The 20,395-nt window shown below is 39.5% G+C and overlaps 1 protein-coding gene across 1 annotated transcript in view; it reads left to right on the forward strand.

Annotated features, from left to right (window-relative positions):
- ROCK1 (Rho associated coiled-coil containing protein kinase 1) overlaps window positions 1-20,395 on the forward strand; it is a 90,101-nt gene that overhangs the window by 343 nt on the left and 69,363 nt on the right. Inside the window, exon 2 of the mRNA XM_083821860.1 lies at window positions 108-755. Coding sequence (XP_083677986.1) covers window positions 663-755 — 93 coding nt within the window. The 5' untranslated portion in view covers window positions 108-662. The remainder of the gene's footprint in view (window positions 1-107; window positions 756-20,395) is intronic.

The raw sequence follows: 20,395 nt of genomic DNA on the forward strand, positions 1-20,395 counted from the left end.
CTGCCCGCCGCGGTGCGAGGAGCACCCCCGGGTGCTGAGGCGCTGAGGGTTTCCTCCCGATTTATTTATTTTTTTCCCCTTTTCCTCTCGCTCTTCCCTCCCTGCAGGCTCGTGGCTTTCTTCACCTTCCACCTCCCCTCTTGCTGCTGCTGCTGGTGCTCCGGGGAGAGAGCTGCCGCCCTCGGGAACCTGGCACCGACCCGCCGCCGGCTGCTGCTGCTGCTGCGGGGCGACGACGACGAGGAGGAGGAGGAGGAGGAGGAAGAACCGCTACGCTGGCTGCCAGGGCGCCTTCCCCGGCCGGGAGGATGCGGCTGCTGAGGCACCGGGGCCCGAGCAGAGGAGGGAGGGAGAGGAAACCTGCCGCTGCACAGCTCTGAGCCGCCCGGGGAAGTGCGTGCGTGCCCGGAGGAGCGGGGAGAAGCAGCCCCCCGGTTGCCTGCTCCCCCTCGGTTTGCCTCCCCCTTGTCGGTGCGGAGCGGGGGACTCGCCTCAGAGACTTCTGTGATTGAAGGGATTCCGCAGGAAGCGCTCCCCAGCCTGGCGTAGGCTGCGTGGGTTTTCTTTTGTGCGTGTTCCTGTTTTGTTTTTTTTTTTTTTTTTAAAAAAAAAAAAAACTTATTTTGCTCTGGAATAAGGGAAACTTTTTAATCCGTGGAAACATGTCGACGGGAGAGAGTTTTGAGGCTCGGTTCGAAAAAATCGATGTGACTTTAAAGGACCCCAAATCCGAAGTGAACGTGGACTGTTTGCTGGTAAGTAGGGAGCGCCGATGGGTCCCCAGAGCAGTCTCCCCAAATTTCTTACCCTGTGGGACTGAATCTCTCACTGCTGGCTGAGTCACTCTGCTCAACTCTGCACTGGTGTTTTGTTTACTCAGCGTTGAGCTACGGGTGCATGAATTTCTGTGTGTGAGGGAGAGTGGATTTCGTGCCAAGGAGGAGCTCGCCCAGTCCTGCCTCAGGCTTGTCATCCCTCTCGCTTCATGCACCTTTCTTTACTTCGCTGACTGTCACCAGTGGACGCTTTGTGCAGAGCTGTAATTCCTGAGTGTCAGTCCCCTGTGCGAGCAAACGACTGTAAATAGCTTTGTTACCAATTCCCTCTTTGAAAGTGTTTACTTTTTTTAAGAGTGAAGTCCTCTTATGTTGTGGTTAAGCACTGCAGCACTGACTTACTTCTTCCTTTTTAGCGTAGATGTTGGCAAGTACTAATGCCATGTAAAATACAGCTGTAAGATTAATGCGCCCTTGCAGGTGGCAAAATAGTCACGGCAGAGGGGTTAAATGCATATTAAAATAGTTGGTGTGCTGGGTGGACAATTGTCTGCTAATTGTTTCCCTACTTGATCATACCTGATGGTTCAGTGGCTCTCTGCAATGCTGTCAGTGTTGTAATTGCATCATAAGGAAGCAAAACATAACACTTCCTGACATAAAACCAACACCATTTGACAGTTGCTTGCACAAAAGTGTGTGGTACTTCAGTTCTGATTATAAAAAGCACCTTGCCAAAGTGTGTGCCAAATCTAGTCAATTTACTTGGGATGTAGATGGGTGCCTTGATATGCCTAGAGATATCCTTAAGTAGAAAAGTGTAATTCTTACTTTTACGCCGAACTAGTGAATTTCTTTTCTTTGTAGGAAGTGATACAAGTTCGGAAGTGTGTAGGTGGGTCCCCATCTTCCCCGCCTGTTGCTGTCACAAAGAGAACAAGTAAACTGAATTTGTGCCTAGGATGAACTCTCCCATTAGGGGGGGAGCGAGGGGTGGAGATGCTTCCTAATAGTCATTCTTCATCTTCCCTGCATGGCTCTTACGAGATAGCTCATGCGAGCATAAAAGTACTGGAGAGGTGAAAAGAACCTCATGAAAGACCCTGCACGAGTGCATGACAGTGTGTACTCTGTTTACCTTTTTACCGATTTGTGATGTTTGGAGGTGTTGACAGGTTAAAGCTCCCTCCCTGGATAAAAGCAGGGCCTCATGGATGTTGTTGCCACTAAGGAAAACGCGCTGCATCTTCCAGTTAACTTGCTGCTTTTGATCTAGCTTACATATCTTTCATCTTTGAGCCACAGCTAATGAGAACAGATCTGATGCTTAGGGTATAATTTGTCAGTTCTGATGACTTAGGACAGTACTGTCAAATTTTTTTATTACACCCTGCATCTATAGACAGAAGTCAGGGGTATAGAATGAATTAAGAGGCCAGAGTTTTTACATTAACCATGACTCAGGTTGCTAGTATGTGTGTTGATGCTAGCAATACGTCGGGGGGGGGGGCTTTCTACAGCAGTACTAATGAGCTTTCAGATATCAGGCATGCAGTTGATAGTATTTTTTTAACTGTACTCCTTGATCTTTTAATCAGTTTAAGGATTTGCCTCTTTATAGTTACCTTAGTAAGAACTGGGAGCTAGGCTGTAGTCAGTCTGGGAATAAACTTGTTGGGATGCTTCCTGTCATGCCTGTGTTAAGTTTTATAACATGTGTTTGCCTCTCAGATCTTAAGCGTGTCCTTTAAAGTGAAACTTCAGCAATTTTCTGGGATTTTTGGCATACCTTTGAGTATTCTTTTAAAGGCAGCTTCTTGTGTTACAGCCATCAGAATTATTTTTTTGTTAGCCATAGTTACAGGTAATGTTCTTTTAAACTTACAACAAAAAAAGTGTGTATTCTGAAGACATCAGCTATTAGGTTGCTTTTGTGTGTGTTTGGTCACTGTATCACTCTGCTGGCTGGACTTTTTCATCTCATCAGTTCTAGGGCTTTTTTCTGCAGAATTTAAGTATGCAACCCTTTCTAAAGAGTTTGAGTATTTTATACCACTTTGAGGTGAGATTCACACTACAGGTGTCATTCTTAGCTTAAGGTATAATTATATATTAAATTATCATAATCTGTTTGGATATGTTTTAAAGAAATGCTTAGGTATAGATGTAATTGATCTGCACCTGAAGTATCTTTAAAGATGACCCCTCCTCCCCAGGCCAAGGAAACATGTCAGTCTCTTGGCCCAGTACAATTACAAAGGAAACAGAAGCAAGTTTATATCATCAGACTCAATATGAACATTTATCCAATTTTATAACATCTTTAAAATGTAAACACCCTTTTTCTTTTGAGTAAAGGCATGAATTGGTTTTACTTTTTCACTTCTCCTCAGCAATGATGTTAGGTAACTCTTCATCGGAGCTGTAATGTATGGATGATAGAAAGCATATATTGCACAGATGCTTTAAATTCAGCATCTGATATTCTATACGGATAGGCTTAAAATGCTGGAGTTTCTTTAGTTTCAAGAAACATGCTTTTGGCTGTGAGGAGAAGTTTTAGCAATGCACTTGGTTTTTCCTAAGATAGTTCAGCTTTTTACTTCTACTCTTTAGCTTTACTTTATCTCGTTTCCGTTCCTACTGTTACACCCCTCCATCCCTCATCAGCTAGTAGCCCCTGTAGGGTAGAAGGCAGGTATGGAATAAACTTCAAACCAGTTTTGTAACCTTGTAACCTTTTTTTTTTTTTTTGTGAATGTCATAAGCTAACTTCTGTGTGCGAGAAGCATCCTAAATTTATAAGTGAAGTAGTATGAGAACAATAAGGAAAGAAGACTGGGGGAAGGGCAGGTGGGGAGAAGGTCTGATACAGAGGAAGGTGCATTACAGATTCAGGAAGGTGTGGGAGAGGAGCTGTGACAACAGAGCAAACGGAAGAGACATAGTGAGGACTTCAATTCACATGGTGCAGGAAGGAAATTAATAAAGCTGAGGCACAGGAGGGAGAAGTGCATAAGAGAAAGGAAAAACAAACAGGGTTGTAATAAAAGCAAAGTAAGAAAGCTGACTATAAGTTGCAACTGTTTAAATTTGTTTGCATCTTTGTGGCTTCCGTGCACTTGATTTAGCACAAGGCTGGGAAATCATAGACAGGTCGTCTTTTCCGTGAGCCAGGAGGAGGCCAGAACCTGTGTTCTTGGTAAAGTATGTGCCACAGCATCGCCTAGTACTTTTCTCAGCATGCCACATCCTAGCATTCTGCGTCTTGAAAAGACCTAATAAGGATTGTGAAGGCTGTGCTAGATGAGTTGTCACGCTGTAGGGTGTATGATGGTCAGGTCTGGTGCATACCATTGGTGTGCTAAATGCAGATAAGGGCAGTGTAATCATAGACTCATTAAGGTTGGAAAAGACCTTCAAGATCATCTGGTCCAACCATCCTCCTACTACTACTGTCACCCACTAAACCGTGTCCCTTTTATCTTCAGCTTAGTGTTCCAATAATGTTGTTAAGCAGGAGAAAGTAGTATTCACCGAGTATGCTTTTACGATTTTGGAATAAAAACACTTTTTTTTTTCCTTGGTGTTCCTTACTAAATTCTTGGAGTTCATAGGCTTCCAGGTTTTGGAGAGTGGGGAGGGAGGGATATCATCTGTGGATATACAGGGACACGTCTTGACCTAAGGCTGCTTATGCTTGTGATTGATTGAAAAGTATCTAGCAAACTCTCATGAAAAAGCTTTTTGATGCTCTCTTTGCTCTGCCAACAACTCTGAAAGAGTCTTTCTACATTTTATGTGGACGCTTGAGTAACTTGGTTATTCAAATACTTTGTCAATTAATTGAGAAGTTGATTTTAAGACTTCAGATGGTCTCAGTCTTCAAAGATGTCATGTTTCACTTGCTCAGTAGTTTAGCTTCCAATCAGCTAATAACAGTGACTGCTGCTTATGACAAACTTGGTTTATCTAGTGTCAAGAGACTTTTATTTTTTGTTGTAACAAAAATACACAAGTGCCAATGTAGATTCTCTTGGTTTTCCTATGTCTAATTAATATTTGGCCAGATGAATTTATATTAATCTGTCTTGAATTGGAAAAGGTGAGAAGATCTCATGCGCTTTAGGATTTGGGGTTTAAATCTCTTTTGTCACTAGACCTCTTTTTATCTTCTCCACTTCAAACTTTTTAGAAAGCATTTTTGGAGACCTTGTGGTTAAATATTTGGTAAATAAATGGGGAGGGGAGTAAAGAAGGCAAGTCAAAGTACCTTTACTTCAGAAGCTCTTACCTGTAAAAATAACTGTTGAAAATCACCTTCTCTGAAAACATGCTAACTGTGCTCTGAGAATCTGAGTGATAAAATGCTGAAGAAACTAGGTATATGAGAAGCTTTCTCTTTTGGTAATAAAGTTAATGCATAGAAGATTGGCAAAGCTGAGCTCAAACATTTTCAAATCATGAACTACTCTGAACTACCTGCAGACTACTTAAAGCATCCTGAAGTTGACAATCTCTTTGGACACATCACCATGGCCGTTCAGATCTGGTGTTTTTTCTTCAGTTAGGTATAAAATAAGACTTCTGGCTGACTTGGAATTGTAATTCTGGGTCTTCAAGTTACCATATCCAAGCTTTGTGTATAAAAGTAGCTCTGACTGCGGGTTAATACTCCCTACTCATCACTGTGAATTATGAAATACGTTGATGTGAAGTTAATGATAAAAGGTAAAATGCAACTGTAAGGCAGCTTTGGAAACACAAAAACTGAATTTGCATTTTAGGTTGCACCTTCTAGGAGTCTTTTTAATATTATGCAAGCCCCCAGAGAGTAACAGTATAGATGGTGGGACTGTCATGTTAGCATTTGATTCACAGTGTACGGTAGATTTTATACAAGAATTGTTAACTTAGCTGATACCTCTGTTTGTAATACTAGAGGCTGTAGGCATGTAATTACTGTTTTTTCTGTAAAAAGTTTTAATCAAGAATAATAGGAATTTGATCTTAAGACATGTTTCAGCAAGACCAGTGGAGGAACAAAAAAAACACACACACAAAAAAAAAAAAGTAATAGTTTGCTTACAAACATTTTTACTTGGAAAGAGCATTTACAATGTCCTTTCCCTGGCAACTGTGGAATATTTTTGTTTTTTGGGGGTGGCAGGAAGGAAGAGGGAAACACCTGGAATTTGTTTGTTGGACAAATTGAAAATCAACCTGTGGGTATGTAGTTCTTTGATTTTTATTTGATTTTTTTGGTAGATGATAGCTTTGGGAGCCACTTGTTGAAGAACTTAATAAATATTTAGAAGCTCTAGGACCGAGTGATATGGGTAGCCTCACAGTTGGTGTTAGCAGAATTCCCGAGGATGTAATTTAACACTACATGAAAATAAAATTTTTTTAGGTCTCTTACCAAGGAATACTGAGATGTTTATCTCAATACAGGATGTTTATCTTGAATTTGAGAGGTTCTGAAACATGTATTTAAAACCTTCTATGTCTTCTGACCTTTAGTTGATGCAATTTATCAAAACTCCTTTGTCATCAAGAAATTGCGGCTCTAAATGGAAATTCTGGAAAGTTGAACTTCCGTCTTTGAGAACACAGTTGGAGAATGTTTGAAAACTATTCTGCCTCTGCCTTAATTTGTTCAGTCATTCAAACAGCAATAAAGCCAGAAGGGTGATGAGACAGTACTCATAAAACTGTAAACGCTATGCAGGCCAACACCCAGTTATAGCACTTTTAAAGCAAATGCAAATAGCACTGTCGCCTTCCTCAGAAGTCTGCTGAGATGCACGTTTGGACAAATAGCGCTTGAACAAGAGCTGAAACATGATCTTCAGGGAAATAAAAATGCTTTGGAGATCTTGGTGTCTGTAGTGTTTTGCTATGTTGAGACTCTTGGCTGTCCTGTAGTGTAATCTTTAGTCAGGTTTCTTCTTGAGCTTTTCAGTATGGATGGATATCCAAACGGCACCAGCTGTGGTGCAGCACCATGTTGAGGTGCATCTTTAAGGTTTCGAGGTTGCAGAAGTCCAGAGGCGATCTAGACAAGCAGCAGTTGCTCCGACCATTTAGCTGCCTGTCCTGTTAAGGGAAAACTGTCACAGGACCAGCACCAGGTTCTCATTACAGCACAGGTCAAAGTCTATTCTGATACTCAAAATCTTGTAACACATGGGTTTTTGCTTGCTGAAAGATTGCCACTCCCTGTCAATATTTATACAATGCTATGTCATGGAGACAGTCCTTAAAATCTCTTTGTAGGCTCTAATTTAAATCCAACTTTTGGCTTCTATATTTCAGCTTTCCCTCTTCCATTTCTTCAGTGTGTTCATATTTCTTCAGCCTGTGTAAAAGAAACAGAAAAATGTGAATGTGTTCTTTTTTTTTTTTTTTAGTTGTGTGGTCCAAGGTAGTGCAAAGACACGATTCCTGGAAACCTCTGTAGAAAACACCAGACAAACTAAGGCTTTATTTTGGATTGTGGTTTGGAACTACCTAAATGCCTGTCTAGGTTGTGTATATCTGGTCTACAGAACTTTTAATTGATCTAGAAATACAAGTGGGACAGGTACTTGCTTTTCCTACAGATCTTCACAAATTGTAATATTCACTTCAGAAAAAAGTAATTAAGAAATTCTTGAATTCTCATACTTGGTCAAATATTGATGAGTAATCTTGTCCTCTTTTCCTCTTAAAAGCTGTGTAATATTCAGTTATTGCTGCGTAGTGTTCAAATGAGTTAAATGCCAAGGTATGAATATATTCAGAGGAAAACTGGTATTTCCCGATAAAGTCTAGTTATTTATCCACACTTAAATTGCATTAATAACAAATGGCTGTTTTCCCATGTAGTCACCAACTGCTACTGTTTCTCTATAAGTTGGGTTTCTTCTTTAGCAAATAATGGCAAAAGAAAGCCTTGACTACCCAAAACTAAGTCCCTCACGTCTGGTTTGCATTTTCTAAAGAAGGGAAGGTCAGAAGCTTTTCTTATCATTTTGACATTTAAGGTGGGAAATACTCACTGGTTTTAGTGTTAGGGGAATATATGTTTTTCAGAAGATGGCTAGTAGGATTTGCATAATAGCTGTGGTAGTTACTTCAGATAGGAAAGTATGACGGAAGAATGGATGGTCAGGGCCAGTTTTGTGTTGGTCACTGATGGATGATACTAAGTGCAAGTGTTCAAAGAAAATGGAGCTCTCAAGGTGAAAACTGATTTCTTTCATGTCTGCATTCTATTTAGGAACTTCGGAAGAAAAAAATTAACTAGCCTGTTTCCTTTTTTTCCAAATCGGTTAATTTGGAAAATGATTTTGAATTGACCCACAGTTTTCTAAGCAGTTTGGCCTTATTAATGTGGAGTGTAAGCCTCTTTGGAGCCTGCATTTTTTTCTTCTGAAAGGTATCTCCCAAAAAAGACTAGAAGAACCTTCCTGAATAGAGGCAGCTGTAGAACTGGAGACTTTGTGCATAAGGGTGATCACCTGAGGGGGAAGCTACTGTAAATTGGTAAGCTCATTAAATTTAATTTGTGACTGCAGTTGAAACAGCTCAGATGTAGTTTTTTTTCCTGTTGGAGAGAAAGGGTTAAAAAAAAAAAGTTGCCATGCTCTGATGTCAGATTTATGCTCCAGAAGTGCCACCTCAGTTGTTCATGATTCTGACCTATTGCACTTTCTATATCTGAATGTATTCATCACGCAACTTCTGACAAGCAGTGAGGGAGGTTATGCTTTCCCCTTCTTGGTAGGGGAATGTGAAGGGCTTTGATACTAACGGGGCAACAACCCTCCGTCCCTGGGGGATAGGCAGAAGGGGAGGAGAGGCTGATGGTGGTAGAAGCTCAAGTGCCAGGTATCAGTGCAACAAGTGCCATCTTCCCGCAGTGTGGGAGACAGAGTCCAGCATGCTAATTTCACTCTTGATATCTGGAGCACATTTGACTACAAGTCTGGAGTGACACTGTTTTCAAAAGAACTTTTGGAGGGAGGAAATCTCTCCAACCAGGAGATGGTAGAGTAGAAGTGGATGTAGAAGATCACGCAGGGAGGAGAGAGCCTGTAGGTAGGAGAAAGAGTTCATGCTGGTTACAGTTGCTCCATGCCTTTTATCACACATGTCAGGTTGCACAGAACAACACAAGCTAGAAAGTAAAGCCGTTGTTGAAAACAGAAGTAATACTGGTGCCTTGCAACTGTGACTTGGTTTCATATTCAACATCTTTGCTGAAAGGGACAGTGTTATTGAGTGCACCCTCAGCGAGTTTACTGATGACACCAAGCTGAGCGGTGTGGTTGACACACTGGAGGGCAGGGATGCCATCCAGAGAGAGCTGGATGGACTTGAGAGGTGGGCCTGTGCAAAACTCATGAGGTTCAACGCAGCCAAGTGCAAGGTCCTGTACCTGGGCTGGGGCAATCCTGAGCACAAACACAGGCTGGGCAGAGAATGGATTGAGAGCAGCCCTGAGGAGAAGGACCTGGGGGTGGTGGTTGATGCACCTGGGCTTCAAGCAAAGTGCTGCGTGAGCAACTGTATCCTGGGCTGCATCAAAAGCAGCTTGGCCAGCAGGTCGAGGTGGGAGGTGTCCCTGCCCATGGCAGGGGAGGTGGAACTGGATGAGCTTTAAGGTCCCTTCCAATCCAAAGCATTCTGTGATACTAGGTACTGCTGTTGGCGTTAGAAGTACATGAAATTTCCTCATGAGCCCGTCTTTGTTATAAAATCTTACTATACCAATATGTTATTATACCAGTCTCTTCTTAAAAAGTTTGAATTGTAGGCACACAAGGGATCCTTTCAGTCTTAAGCTGAAATAACTTGTTCTCCCCTTGCAAAGAGAAAATGTTCTGACATTTCTATCTACTTAGCAGTTATTTTATTTTGTTCTAATACATCTTTGGGCTGTTATCCTCCTTAAGCTCCAGTTACTACCAATTCAGCTGCTAGCAAACCAGTGATATGGTTTGGTCTGGCCTTGGGGTTGTTCAAACAGTTCTGAATAACCTAGTGTAAAGGGTGTAACTTGCAACTGCATACTATCTATTCTCTTGTATGTATACAAGGCTGAAAATGGTGCCAGCCAAGTGATAGACTTGTTAGGGTTTGAAGGTTTTGCTTTGCTGGCAACAATTATCACAGCTTTTGGAACAGGAGCTGTTGTTGCTAAGGCTAGCAGAGCAAAGACAGCAAGAGAAGTGACAAAATGCCCATTAAGGGCTATGGAGTGAAAGTTGAACTGTTGATGCAAAGTGTCTCTGTGGTTTTGTTCTTTTTACTCCTCCCCATCAAAGTACACCGAATTTGGAGTTGGAGATGTCACTAAGAAGTGAGGCTTCCTCTGTAGAGCACAGACGAGCACACATCCTGGAAGAGCTTTCGTCTTTGACAAAAATGCTCTTGCCTGTTTTAAGCCTTGCTCAGGCCCAACAAACTTCATACAGTTTCTGGGTATAGCATGGCTCTAAAGTGTTTGGAGATGGTTTTGGCTTTTAAAATCCAAAGCAGCTGTTGGAAGAATCTTCAGGTCTGGTCACACCATGATTCCAGGAAAGCTGTGAAGAGTCTCACCATATTCAGGAGAATTTTGGGATATTTATCCAAAGAATAGAATTGTAATACACGGAAGCTCTTGTACAAAGAAACTTGCACGCTCAGAGGTCTTTGTTGGTTCCTCTTGATGCCTAGGTTTGGAATGTGGAAAGGACTGAAAGGCTGTTCTGCTCCTAATTCTTAATGAATGTAAGGTCACAGGAGTCTTTGCAGTTGTTCCTTGTTGTTTCTTTTCTGTCCTAAAATGTCTCCAGGCTCTCAAAACAAAGCTTTTATCTATCCTAATATGATTTATGCATGAGACTTTTTCATCAGTAGTTTGGACTTGGGATGTAATCAAAGATGCCGTTTAGAAGAAAAATGGGAGAGTGTTACTACATTACTGGAGCTGCACTGCTTCAGTTATGGGACTGCCACTGTAATGGACTTGTGTGTAAGCTTCTGCCTTCTGATACAGCGCAACTAAATTAGGTTAGGGTCAGGGAAGACTCTGAATGGCAATGTTGTTCCTGACTTTACCTTTTGGTCGTGACAACCTCCTCTTTAAGTACATGGCAAAGTGGAGTTAGATCTGCTTACTTTTGTTTTTAATAGATCACAGTTCTTGGTAAGTTCACAGGAAAGAAGAGTCAGAGAAACATGAATTCCAGGGAAAAAAGGGTATTTTTTGATATACCCTTTTTCACTTCAGTTTGAACTCATACAAATGATCGGGAATAAATGAAAAGATTTAATTAAACTTTGTATTTGCAGGTCCCCAAGTTTTTTCCCAAAGTTTCCTATGCCATGGGAACAGAATTTTATTTTTTAAATTTAAAAATTGACCAGAATAGGCAGCTAAAGACTTGCCTTCAAATTGGGCTGTCTTGCGAGAGGTTGGTTAGTTGTATGAAACAGAAAATGTAAGACGTCATACCCTGGTGATGTTGAATCACTCAGCAAAACTTGCATGCCAGTTGTGTTGCATTACTCACATTTTGTGGGAGAAAATAACAGTATCCAAGAGGAGTGTGTGTTTGAAGCAAACGGGTGGAGTGGTAAGCTTTTGTCGGCATGAGGAGTTACCAGTGTTTATGTTTAATTTAAAAAAACATCTCATGAAGTGATGGGTTAGGAAAAGTGCGTGTGGGAGGGAATGAAATATGACTGGCAGTTTTTGAGAATTACTTTCAGAAGTTCTGTCTTCACAGTAGATTTAACTGTTTTCTCTGGGGAGTTGCAATCAAATGTTTTCATAACCATGGAGAAGGACAACCTTTAAAAACAAACAAAAACCTTGCAACTTTGTCTAACATTAGTTTTGAGCTTTAGCTCAGCCTTCTGTAGATGGATCTTGCTTTCCTTGGAATGCATCTTGATAAACAAATGTTTTTCAGGTATAATGAAAAACAGCTTTTCCATCCTGGAGCTACAGAAATGAGCTATTTTATTAGTAAGCCTCGCTTCTTCCTCTAGAAGGGAGTGTAAGAAGTGTTAGCCAAAAGAGCTTCTGCTTAAGTTGGGCAAGACACCTTCACCTTCAGCTCTGCAAAATACTGCTTCTAGAATTCCAGGGCACTTTAATACTGGAGGAGGATGTCTGTTATCAAGATCTCATTCTTCATTGTTTGACTCAGTTAATTGCAGTTTCACTTCTACTGCAGAAGAAGCAACGTTCTGATAGGAAGAGGAGGGGAGAAGAGTTGGGTAGGTGACAAAGGAAGTCATTTTGTCAAGAATGCCAATCCTGTCTATCCTTAGGGTCTCAAGTTAACATAATTCTTAAACACTCGTGGTGGATTTGCCCACCATAAATTAATCACTCTTATTAATTTTGGAAAATAAATGCTTATTCATTTGACTTTGAGATTGTGTACAGTCCATCATTCCACTTAAATACTCTACTGAGTACCAATCGAATATCAAACCCGAAGTTGAAATGCAAGTTGGTGTGCAATATTTTTCTTCTTTCTCCTACTTAGTAAATGAAGTATCAACCAATGTTGTTGTCAGTCAGTGCAATATCAAACTCTGATACTGCCTTCGTGCTTTTGTTCTGTGTTCTGCGCTTAGTTTTATTCGGATTTCACGAGCAGGGGTGGTGGTAGGGGATGAAAACAACAAAAAAAAAGCCCTTTGTTAGAAGGAAGCCTTGTCTGTAAGATACAAATATGAATACAAGTTTTGAAAAACAGGAATTAGGAAGATTAAGATTAAAGATGACTTTGGGACTTGAGTCATTCGGTTGGCCTGTGGTGACTTAAGTTAGGGTTGCCCAGTTTCCTTAGTCTTTTTGTGAGACTGCATTTCGTTTCTCCATCCAGCTCCTAAAATAAGGAGGTACTGTTTTTTTCCCAGCAGTAGGTTTGATGGTGTGGAGGCAAGCTACTGGTTGTACTCTTTTAAGAGACCATGGTACTACCAATGTCATTTCCCTGTATAGCTGAAAACAGACATCAAGCTTCTAGTACCCATGTGGCAAATATTAAGGACAAAAAAAACCCTGAGGACTTTTTAATCGGATCGAAAGGAAGATGTGAAACCGTTTATAACATACCAACAAAGATGCAGTGTTAAACTGTACTATTTTTGTAGCAGAGTTTTAACTAACTCTAAGCCGTTGCTTCCAGATTCTTAAGTAGAGTTAGCATTGTATTTTCTTTAGTTATCAGTGATAAATAAGGGAAACAAACTTATTTGTACGTAGCTATGGCTTCCAGACACTGCTTTTAAGTAAACTAATTTCTTCTTGTATTAGTGTGTATTAGTACATGAGCCCAAAAACTGCTTTGCTTCAGTATAATAGAAGTAAATGTTTACGATGCCTTACGGTTTTAGAAGCATGCGAACTTTGATGTTCGTAATGTGGCTGAGAAGTCTTAAACTTTGAATAGATTATGCTAGGGGTTTATTGTATTGGGGGGGGGGGTGAGAATTGGAGACAAATCTAGCAAGAGCTTCATGAAACTTGTTGCTTTTTATGGAGAAAGTTCAGTACCACTTGACTGAGCTGTCTGTTCTATGTGTATGTCAAGGTGTTAATATTAAGATGTATGCATCTTAAACTGCAATTAAACTTAAAAACCACAGCATCCAATGCTTAGGTGATAATGCTCGGTAGTATACTAGGAGGCTGTTCCTGTTTGCCATGGTTTCCAGTAGTGTAGTTACTGAAGGGTAGGGGGGAAGATCACTGAAATGTTTCATTGACCTAAATAGTTTTTGGGGGTTGCAATAAATACGGTTAATTAGTTCTCTGAAAAGCTACTTCTTAGCCTTATGTTTTGAGTATGTAGTGTTTTTCCTACCTTAACGAGGTCACATGTGCAATTATTGCTTGACTTTTGCTTTACTACTTAGTCTTTTTCACAGGTTTCAAGGAAAGCCTTTCTGTGGAAAGCTTCGTTTGAGATCTTTAAATAAATGCAAGTTGGCTAGAAATAAAAAGAATTGTTGGGAACATTCATAGTACTTTATATATTCGTGATTGAAAATAATAGTAAATTCTGACATAAAGGCTATGTGTTTTCCTTTAAATAAAAAAAAAACCCTGCAAATTCAATTGAACGACTTTAACCTTCAGAATAATGCCTAGGAATTTTAGTTCTCAATGCTATGAAATTCCAGTTTCCTACTTTGGATTTTTTTAGGAGGAATTACATTGAGAATATTTCTATGTATTTTTGATATGATCTACAAAATAGCAAACGTGATGCAGATAATACCTTGTGCCAATATATATTTGAATTTGAGTTAATTGTGGTGAGCCATCAAATACATTATTTAAAGAATATCTCGAGCTTTAGTAAACATGCGTAGTGTTTCTCGTCTTGGTTTTCCATTTCTTTTTCTAGCTTTGGTTACAAAGCCTCAGTGAAGTTCTTGAATGTCAGTGCAACGGTCTCTTTTCGGCAGTGCAACTTAGCCTGTGTGGTTAGTGTGTGCATGTATGTATGAATCGTTGCCACGTTTTCCCAGGCAACATCATGCAGGATATGATATCCATGCTAACCAGCACAATGTTCGTATCATTTGTCTTGTCACATCAGGTCTGGTTGGGGGGGAAAAAAAAGTGAAGAAAGCCTTTAAATCTAATGGCATGAAGAGATGAAGGAAACTCAACCACAGGACGAATACATAACAATTCTAGTTTCTAAATGGACAAAAAAAAAAATTAACTGCTGCAACTGTTAGGATGAAAAATACTTAAAAATATTTATTAGCACCTGACTGGCAATTGCAGATTGCAGTTGTCTGAATTAATAAATAAAATGCAGTAGAAAGGTCCTGGACAGTTATCTTTTTTTTTGATCACATTTAATACTTTTCAAGTGAAGATGAAGAGTGTATGGAAACAGGAATAAAATGTTCCTAAGATTTAAACCAGCAAGTTCAAATCGTCCATTTGGGTTGGGAAAAGTTCTCTACTAAGCTGTAGAAATTTCCAAAATGATCAGGAGCTAGTCTTAACACTTCTGTAGGTTTTGTGTAAGTTTTGACTCATTTTTGGCTTTCTTCCATCTGATAGATGACTGCAGGTGAGAAGTTGCTTAATTAGTATGTAACTCTCCAAATTAAGAATTGGCATAGAGCAAAGTTTTTAGTAAATAGGGTATAATCGTCTTTTCGTGAGTATGGTAGTAGTAATACAGATAATTAGGAACACAACTTCACGTACACATATCAATCTGCTTTCAGAAGATAATTGAAGTAGTTTTTTGAATCTGGTGTCTTTCTGATAGAGCCCTAAGAATTGGGGGGGGGGGGGGGGGGGGGGGGGGAAGAGGGAGGAGGGGGAAGCCCAGACTCTAACTTCAAGTATAATTTTTCTCAGCAGATCTTTATGCAGTAATAAGCATTATAGGTACCAGAGAATCATTTTAGAATTTCATTTTTACAACTGAACAGGTGATATGGATCTATAGCTACAATCCCCAGGTAGGTACCCATCAAGAATGAGGCCAAGACTGTCTTGCTGCAACAACCTCTTGAGTCTCTTTTGTAAGTCATTGCCTAGTACAATGACTGCCCTTGTGCTACACGCGCTGGCTGTGGTATTTAGATACATGCTTTTTGAAGTTTACCTTCCTTTTGTATGTGTTTATTTTTCAGGGGGTAGTATCATGATTAGCAAAAGAAGATACTAGATAAAAATGAATCAAACTCATTGGGAAGAGCAATTCAAATTCCGGCTAGTGCTTTAGGTCTTGTCGCAGTCGCAGTTATGAAGGGTATTGCTGTTACGAAGGGTATTTCTCTTTTGAAGAAAGCAACTGTTCCTACGCTTCCTATGCCAGGTAGGCAGTTTCAAGCATGTTACTGTGGTGTGTGGCAGGGAATAGAGGCTAAATCAGGGTATCTTTTAGTCAGCCTTTTGCCATCAGCTTTGCCACTTGTATTTTGATGAGGTCAGACTACAGTGTGCTGGTAGTTGCTTCTTGACAGAACTGGAGATGTAAGCCCTGTTTATCTTTCAAGACGCTCACAGGCGTCTTAATTTCCCTTCCTATAGAAATAGGAATCTCATTTCCCTTCCTATAGAAATAATTTTTCCTATAGAAATTTATTCTGGAATTTATTCTGAGGGTGGTATAGGAAATGCAAGCTACAATATCTTCTAACTGGCTTTGCTGTTCTTGTTGGTGTCTTTGGCATTTTGGCAATTAAAATCATATTTTTGACATGCTCACAATATTGAATGGTGTCTGGAACCAGAGTTAGTCAGATTGTGGGATCTTCAGAAGATTGTTTTCAGCTGTTAACATTTATGGAGAAACAGCATGTGAGAATTGGAAACTATTCCACTCAGCTCTTTTTCTAAACTTTCTTCCTCTTGTCTTGTGACAGCCATGAACTTTTCTTTTGGTTGTCAGAAGAACGTACCTATTTGTGGATGGGTTTGGTTTGAATCTTGATGTTGATCTCCTGGTCTTCTCTTATTTCCGTACAGTAATATGTGCAAATGATGTATAGTCATTTTTTGGTGATAAAGTCGTCTTTTCAACCTGCATTCTCATTTAAGATTCACTTAAAAGCCAAATTTTATAGACTGAGAATGATCTTTTTGGGTGCAACTGGAGTAGGAGGTTTTTCAATGAGGTAAGATTAGCTTTATAAGAGTTTGGGTTTGTCCTGTCATAGTTTGATAGATAGAGAGAAAAATCATTTAAAAAGGATCAGTTCACATGCTTCTGTACGTTAAATCCAAATTGGAAGGAAGCTCTAGATGTTTGAATGCAATATGACCTTAAAAGATGATCCACACTGATTGAGAAAAGAGAAAATCTGTTGATTTTATTTGCTACAAGTCCTACAATGTGGTATCTTGATTCTTTTATATGGCATTATCAGATGAAATGTAGCAATGCTTGTCTCTTCTGTAAATTATTTTAAGCCTAGAGCTCTGCATCATGAACTACTTGCACTTTTTCAGCTGTGAAGGATTGTCTTATTCTCTCACTTCTGCAGTTTTAGGTCCTTCTTATTTCTCATGCTGAGCAAACAATTAAAAAAAAAGTGAATCAAAATGAAAGTGATAGGTCAGGGTTTTTTTGGTTGCTTTTAAGGGTTAGCTGTTTGGGATGTGTCTCTGCATTTATACAGAATGCATGCATGCACGTTTCCTGCTGTTAGGCTTCTCCTAAAGCTGAGTGGCTTTTTTGCTCTTCTAAACCAAACCGTGTACCTGTAATTCAGAATCTAGTGAACTTGAAATGGGGAAATTAATTTCCATGCCAGTACATTTTGTTTGAACACCACAAAAGATTTAACTGGTTTCTTAATTTCCTCTTAAGCCTATGGATTCTGAGACAAGGTCAACATGTTCAATGATAAAATGGCTGTGGCTGGTAACAAGCATCTGTTTCCAAAATGACCGGCTGTGTACATGTATATATTCTTGTATAGTTCTTCAGAAATTGCCTTTGTGATCCAGCAGGGAGTTCTGGCAGGTGACATGCGGGAAGCTTGATGGAAAGTGTAATTCTGAGTTGTTGAGGTGATGCTACTCCTTGTTAACTGTGTTCTGGGATATCACTTGTTGATACTTTCTAGTGTTTAGAATTTGGGAACCTGCTTTGCCAGGTGTTTTACAAGAGTGCACAGAGTTTATATGGATTGGAAATGGCAGACATTACTGGACATGGCTTTTGAACCGTTTTTACACGGTAGTTACCTACAATGTGCCCTTTCACGTAGATTGCCAAGAAAATAGTATGCTTTTTGTTGTCTTTTCTGGATTGGGTGCTGGAAAAACGCTTTCATAAGACGCTTTCTTTTCTAGGAAAGTAATTATTTAGTAGTTTGACATGAGTCAAACGTAGCCTTTCATTAGCTTGTATTTTGTTTTTGCCTTCGTCACTTTTGCTCTGCGCGTAATGAGAAAGTAAATGACAGCTACTCAAAGCAGTCTGGGATGGAGGAACAGAAAATGTAACAGAAATGTTCATGTGCTCTGATTTATTTCATGACAGGCTTATATGGTGCGACAGAAGTATTGCTTGCCCTCATCTCCTGTAGAGATTAACATAATCAGCCCAAGCTCAGCCGTGCTCCCTTGTAAGGACAGGCAGGAGAGACTTTGACAGGATTCCATGGTAGTGGCAGTGCTCCAGGCAGCCCTGACGCTCTTTCCGCTTGGGCTAAGATTTGTTTTCTACCCTTTTCTAAATCTAAAAGGAAATCATGCCTTTGGAGGATACGTATCAATCTACTGCATCGTCTTGGGGGGGAAAGTGTTTTTCCCAAGGTTTGAAGTGCTCTCTGTGGGGAGAACAGTACTGGGGAGGAGTTGATATACTCTACTCTTTAATATCAGTGCAGCTGGAGAAACATGTTGGAATAACTTTTTTCCATCTTTTTCTTAGCATTTTTGTCCCTACAACAGCAGTAGTTAAACTTGGGGTAAATACCCAGCATAGTACAACTTGGATACCACTGTTTTACAATGTTTTGCTGTCTGTCGCATGGTTGAGCAGCTCTGTTGGAAATGTCTTTCGTGCTTGAGTGACTGTACTGGAAATTTTGGGTCATGCCTTCTCGGTATATGATGCCATTGGCTTTAGCTTTCTTAAGCATGAGTCCCAAGGCTTGAAAAAAATGTATAAAAACTTACTTGTGCAATAAGTACAAACAGCAAACTTGCAAGCCTAATGTATCATCTCAGGGACTTAGTTTCTAGTTTAGAGGAAAGTGTTGGGTACTACCAGTGAATTCTTAATAGTTCCTCTCTTCTGGTAGTCTTGAAAAACTGTACTAGAAAATCTCAAGTAAACTGACTTGTAATCTTGCTATGTTACATGTAATAAAACTCCTACTGATTATCATGTGGGGAAACTCAAAATTGCCAAAGCTTTGGTGGACAACTTTGGTTCTGTTCCGTAATTGCAGTACTTGAATACGGAACCATGTTTTCATGTAGCTTTTTAATTTTGGAGTTGCACTTCTTTCTTATTTGCAATCCATAGCACTCAGGATTTTAGTCATGATTGTGCTATGGTGTCAGACAGGGTAAAAAGCTTTTACAAGAAATTGGTCTTAAATACTGGTGAGGTCCTACTTAAAAAAAAATTGCTGGGATTTTGGAGTTTGCTAGTGAATGCAGAGAACTCTACACTTGAAAGCTGTTACTGTTAGTGACTTGAAAATACATTTAAACATCCAGTGCATTTCAAAGTTGTTACTAGAGACACCGTCTGTCTGTGATGCCACTTTTTTCTTCGTGTGGGTTTTAAAAAAGAAAGCCTTTGTCTTTGTTTTTAATTGCTTAATGGTAATGGGTAAGATGTATGTCCATTTTATAAATTTAATGTATTGGATTCTTGAATCAAGAAAAAATTTGTTATCAGAAGTGCTTTGTTCACTATTAGTGGTTCAAATCCCTGAAAAAATGTGAAAAACTTGCTGTTTTGCTGCTGTTAGTAACACAATCCTGTCGATTCTGAAGAATCTTAGTACTTGGCAGTAGAAGTAACTTGTTGCTATCTAAAATAATTCTCATGGAATTTTTATTACCTTTTTAAAAAAAATAAAATCATTCTTGTGGCTATATTCATCATGGAGAAATAGTGAATAGAGACCGTTGTTCTTCTGTACGCATAAATCTTTCATTTTCCTGAAACTGAAGTTTTTCTTTCAATTGATATGTGAAAAAGAAGCCTATGGGCTTTGCAAGTGTTTGCATTATAGAAGTGCATAATGATGCACGGATTCTCAAGTAGTGCTAAATTCTTGTTTAGTTGCATATTTCGAATATCTGTTTGACGTGTGATTGCTTGTGGTGGAATGTTTACTGCAGAAATGGAGCTAGAGCTCTGACGGGAGATTGCACAATTGGAGAAGCTTCTCCAAGTTGATATTCTTCTGGAGTTGTGTTCAGCTTTCCATGTGTGGTTTTTTTTTTTTTTTTTTCAGACTATGGGTTGCTTGTGACAACAAAGGAAGCTGTATAGTTTTACAAATTACTACTTCAGCTTCTGCAAAATGTTTTTAGTATAATTCTTTCACTACCTTAATTTTTGCAGTTCAGTCATGGCTACATTTCACCTCTGATTGAAAGAGTGTTTTGACTTACTCTGGAGTTTTAGGGAAGAATCTCCCTTTTGGTTGGAGGGTAATAGACGTTTTGTCTAGTGTTTTCAGATTTCTCAAAAAATTATATCTTTCTTGGTAAGTTATTTCTCTAATTGGTTGCCCTCTGCTTTAAAAAGAAAAGTACTCAGTGAACATTTTCTAGCCCCTATCTCTAGTGACTGTTCTTTTTTGTTAGATTATTGTGGTCTAGTATTTTTAGTAATAGAGATTTTTTTCTTAGATACAGTGTGTTACAGAGTATTTTCTAAAGCATACTTGTTGAACAAATTTAATCTCCAGAGATTGAGTTGTCAAGGCTAAAGATGGAACTTGCCTTTTTATCATTTTATACATCTATTTAGTTGATACAGTTTTATTTGCAGCAAGTATAATCCTGGTCAGATGACAACATGGCTGGTGAGGGATTGTTGCGTTGTAGGAAAACTAGTTACCTTTTCATTGAGTTATCATACTGCAAACTTTACAAATAATGATTT

Source organism: Anser anser, assembly GCF_964211835.1.
Source record: "Anser anser genome assembly, chromosome: 2".
Lineage (NCBI taxonomy): Eukaryota > Metazoa > Chordata > Aves > Anseriformes > Anatidae > Anser > Anser anser.